The sequence below is a fragment of the Pyrgilauda ruficollis genome, unplaced genomic scaffold (genome assembly GCF_017590135.1).
Source record: "Pyrgilauda ruficollis isolate IOZ18807 unplaced genomic scaffold, ASM1759013v1 scaffold748, whole genome shotgun sequence".
Classification (NCBI taxonomy): Eukaryota; Metazoa; Chordata; class Aves; order Passeriformes; family Passeridae; genus Pyrgilauda; species Pyrgilauda ruficollis.
In genome coordinates, this window is record NW_024529355.1 from 1 (window position 1) to 3,602 (window position 3,602).

Consider the following 3,602-nt stretch of genomic DNA (forward strand, 5'->3'; position numbering starts at 1 on the left):
TTTTGGGAGGAGTTTTGAGGGAATTTGCGGGGGGGGGGAAATCCCAAGATTTTGGGGAAATTTGGGGAAAATTTTGGGGATTTTTTGGGGATTTTGGGAGAAAATTTTAGAGGGAATTTTTTGGGGATATTTTGGGGGAAATTCCAGCGAGTTTGGTGGGATTTTGGGAAGACTTTTGGGGAATTTTTGGGGAGAATTTTGGGGATTTTGGGAGGAATTTTGGGGGAGATTTTGGGATTTTTGGAGGGAAAATTTGGTTGGTTTAGGGGAAAATTCCGGGGATTTTGGGGGAAAATTTGTGGAATTTGGAGGATTTCGGGGGGATTTTTTGGTGAATTTTGGGGATTTTGGGAAAATTCAGGTGTTTGGGGGGAAATTTTGGGGATTTTTGGAGAGAATTTTGGGGATTTTAGGGGGAAATTTTTGGGATTTTGGGAAAATTTGGGAGGAATTTCTGGAATTTTGGGGGAAATTTTGGTGAGATTTGGGCGGAATTCTTGGGATTTTGGGAAATACAGGAATTTTGGGGTAAAATCCTGAGATTTTGGGGCAGATTTTTGGGAAAATTTGGTGGTTGGGGATTTGGGGGGGAATTTTGGGGGAAATTCCTGGGATTTTGTGGAAATTTTGGGTTTTTTCGGGGGGAGTTTCAGTGATTTTGGGAGGTTTTTGGGGAGGTTTGGGGTGAAATCCCAAAATTTTGGGGGAATTTGGGAAAATTTGGGGTAAAATTCGGATTTTTGGAGAAAAATTCTGGAATTTTGGGGGAAATTTTGGGAGAAATTTGTAGGATTTAGGAGGAATTTTGGGGAGATTTTTGGGGCAAAAATTTCTTGGATTTTGGAGGATTTGGGGAAAATTTGGGGGAGAAATTTTGGGGATTTTTGGAGGATTTGGGGAAAATATCCTGGAATTTTTTTGGGGGGATTTTGGGGGAAATTCTGAGGATTTTTGGCAAATTCTTGGAGTTTTGGGGTGAAACTTTGTCATTTTTGGCTGCAATTTTCCCAATTTTGGGCAGAAATTTTTGGGAATTTTTTGGGATTTTTGGGATTTTGGGGATTTTCATCTTTCCCAAGAAAATTTTTGCCGATTTTGGGATTTTTAAGGTGGAGTTTTGTGAGAATTTTCAACGTTTTACACCAGAATTTTCACAATTTTGAGCAAAAATTTGGGGATTCTCATCCTAAATTTTGGGAGGATTTTGGGAAATTTTTGGGAATTTCAGAATTTTGGGATTTCGATCTTTTCCCAGGAATATCTTCAGGAATTCAGGGCAGATTTTGGGGTGGTTTTGGTGGGAATTCTCTGGGATTTTGGGTAAAATTTTCGTCGTTTCGAGATGAAATTTCCCCAATTTTGGGCCAAAATTTTCCGGATTTTTTTTGGGAATTTTGGGAGTTTTGGGATTTTTGGGATTTTTGGGATTCTGACGTTTTTCCGGGAATATTTTCAGGAATTTTGGCATCTTTAGGGCGGAGTTTTTGAGGGAATTTTCATTGCTTTGAGCTGGAAATGTCAGGATTTTTGAGGAGAAATTTCAGGATTTTTGGACAGAATTTTTCAGGGAATTTTGGGGATTTTTTGGGGATTTTTTGGGGATTTTTGGGAATTTTAACATTTCCCAGGAATATTTCCAGGAATTTTGGCCTCTTTAGGTTGGAATTCAGAGCAGAATTTTGCTGGGAATTTTCAGCATTTTTAGGCAGAATTTTCCCCATTTCGGGCAGAAATTTTGGAAATTTGACTCAAATTTTTTCAGGAATTTTGGGATTTTTTGGGGAATTTTGGGATTTTTTGGATTTTGACGTTTTCCCGGGAATACTTCCAGGAATTTTGGCCTCTTTAGGGCGGAGTTTTGCTGGGAATTTTCATTGTTTTAGGCTGGAATTTTCCCAGTTTCTGGCAGAATTTTTGGGGGATTTTTCTGCAAATTTTTTCAGGAATTTTGGGAATTTTTTTTGGATTTTCCTGATTTTGATTATTCCCTGGAATATTTCCAGGAATTCTGGCCTCTTCAGGCCGGATTTTTCCTGGGAATTTCCGGGCGTTTCGCGCCGGAACTTCCGCGTTTCCGCTCAGAACTTCCCGGGAATTTCGCCGACTTTGCCTAAAAAAACCCAAATTTTTTTGGGAAAACCCCCAAAACGCCGGATTTTTTGGGCTGGCAGGTGAACTCTCTGGACGACAGCGGGGTGCTGGTGGGGAACTGGACCGGGGATTACTCGCAGGGCACGAACCCCTCGGCCTGGGCCGGCTCCGTGGGGATCCTGCGCAGCTTCCACGGCTCCGGGGCGCCCGTGCGCTACGGCCAGTGCTGGGTGTTCGCCGGCGTCGTCACCACCGGTTCGGACTGGGAGGGACTGGGAGGGACTGGGAGGGACTGGGAGGGACTGGGAGGGGAGGGAGGGACTGGGAGGGAGAAGGAACGGGGGGAAAAGGCGGAAAAATGGCGAAAAAAGGGCGAAAAATGCAGAAAAAATGGGGAAGAAAGGGTTAAAAATGGAGGAGAAAGGGTTAAAAATGGAGGAGAAAGGGTTAAAAATGGAGGAGAAAGGGTTAAAAATGGAGGAGAAAGGGTTAAAAATGGAGGAGAAAGGGTTAAAAATGGAGGAGAAAGGGTTAAAAATGGAGGAGAAAGGGTTAAAAATGGAGGAGAAAGGGTTAAAAATGGAGGAGAAAGGGTTAAAAATGGAGGAGAAAGGGTTAAAATGCTGGCAGAAGGGTTACTGGTTTGGACTGGTTTGGGACTGGTTTGGACTGGTTTGGACTGGGAGGGGAGGGAGCGAGAAGAAACGGGGGAAAAAGGTGAAAAAATGGCGAAAAATGGGGGAAAATGGGGAAGAAAGGGTTAAAAATGGAGGAGAAAGGGTTAAAAATGGGGGAAATGGGGGTTTGGGGTTACTGGTTTGGACTGGTTTGGACTGGTTTGAACTGGTTTGGACTGGTTTGGACTGGGAGGGGAGGGAGGGAGAAGGAACGGGGGAAAAGGCGAAAAAAAAGGCAAAAAAAGGGCGAAAAACGGGGAAAATATGGAAAAGAAAGGGTTAAAAATGGAGGAGAAAGGGTTAAAAATGGAGGAGAAAGGGTTAAAAATGGGGTTTGGCGTTACTGGTTTGGACTGGTTTGGACTGGGAGGGGAGGGAGGGAGAAGGAACCGGGGGAAAAGGCGGAAAAATGGTGAAAAATGCAGAAAAAATGGGGAAGAAAGGGTTAAAAATGGAGGAGAAAGGGTTAAAAGGGGATTTGGGGTTACTGGTTTGGACTGGTCTGGACTGGTTTGGACTGGTCTGGACTGGTTTCTAGTGACTTAAACCACTTTAAACCGACTTATATTGCCATATACTGGTCCATACTAGTCCATACTGGTCCATACTGGTCCATACGGGTTTATACTGGTCCGTACTGGTTTATACTGGTCCTTACTGGTTCATACTGGTCCATACGGGTTTATACTGGTCCGTACTGGTTTATACTGGTCCTTACTGGTTCATACTGGTCCATACGGGTTTATACTGGTCCGTACTGGTTTATACTGGTCCGTACTGGTTTATACTGGTCCGTACTGGTTTATACTGGTCCGTACTGGTTTATACTGGTCC

The 3,602-nt window shown here is 43.4% G+C and overlaps 1 protein-coding gene across 1 annotated transcript in view; it reads left to right on the forward strand.

The window, feature by feature from the left end:
- Nucleotides 1-2,171: 2,171 nt before the first annotated feature.
- The window catches only part of TGM1 (transglutaminase 1), a gene marked incomplete at its 5' end in the record, with an annotated part of 15,633 nt that continues 14,202 nt past the window's right edge, over nt 2,172-3,602 (forward strand). Inside the window, one exon of the mRNA XM_041486274.1 lies at nt 2,172-2,346. Coding sequence (XP_041342208.1) covers nt 2,172-2,346 — 175 coding nt within the window. The remainder of the gene's footprint in view (nt 2,347-3,602) is intronic.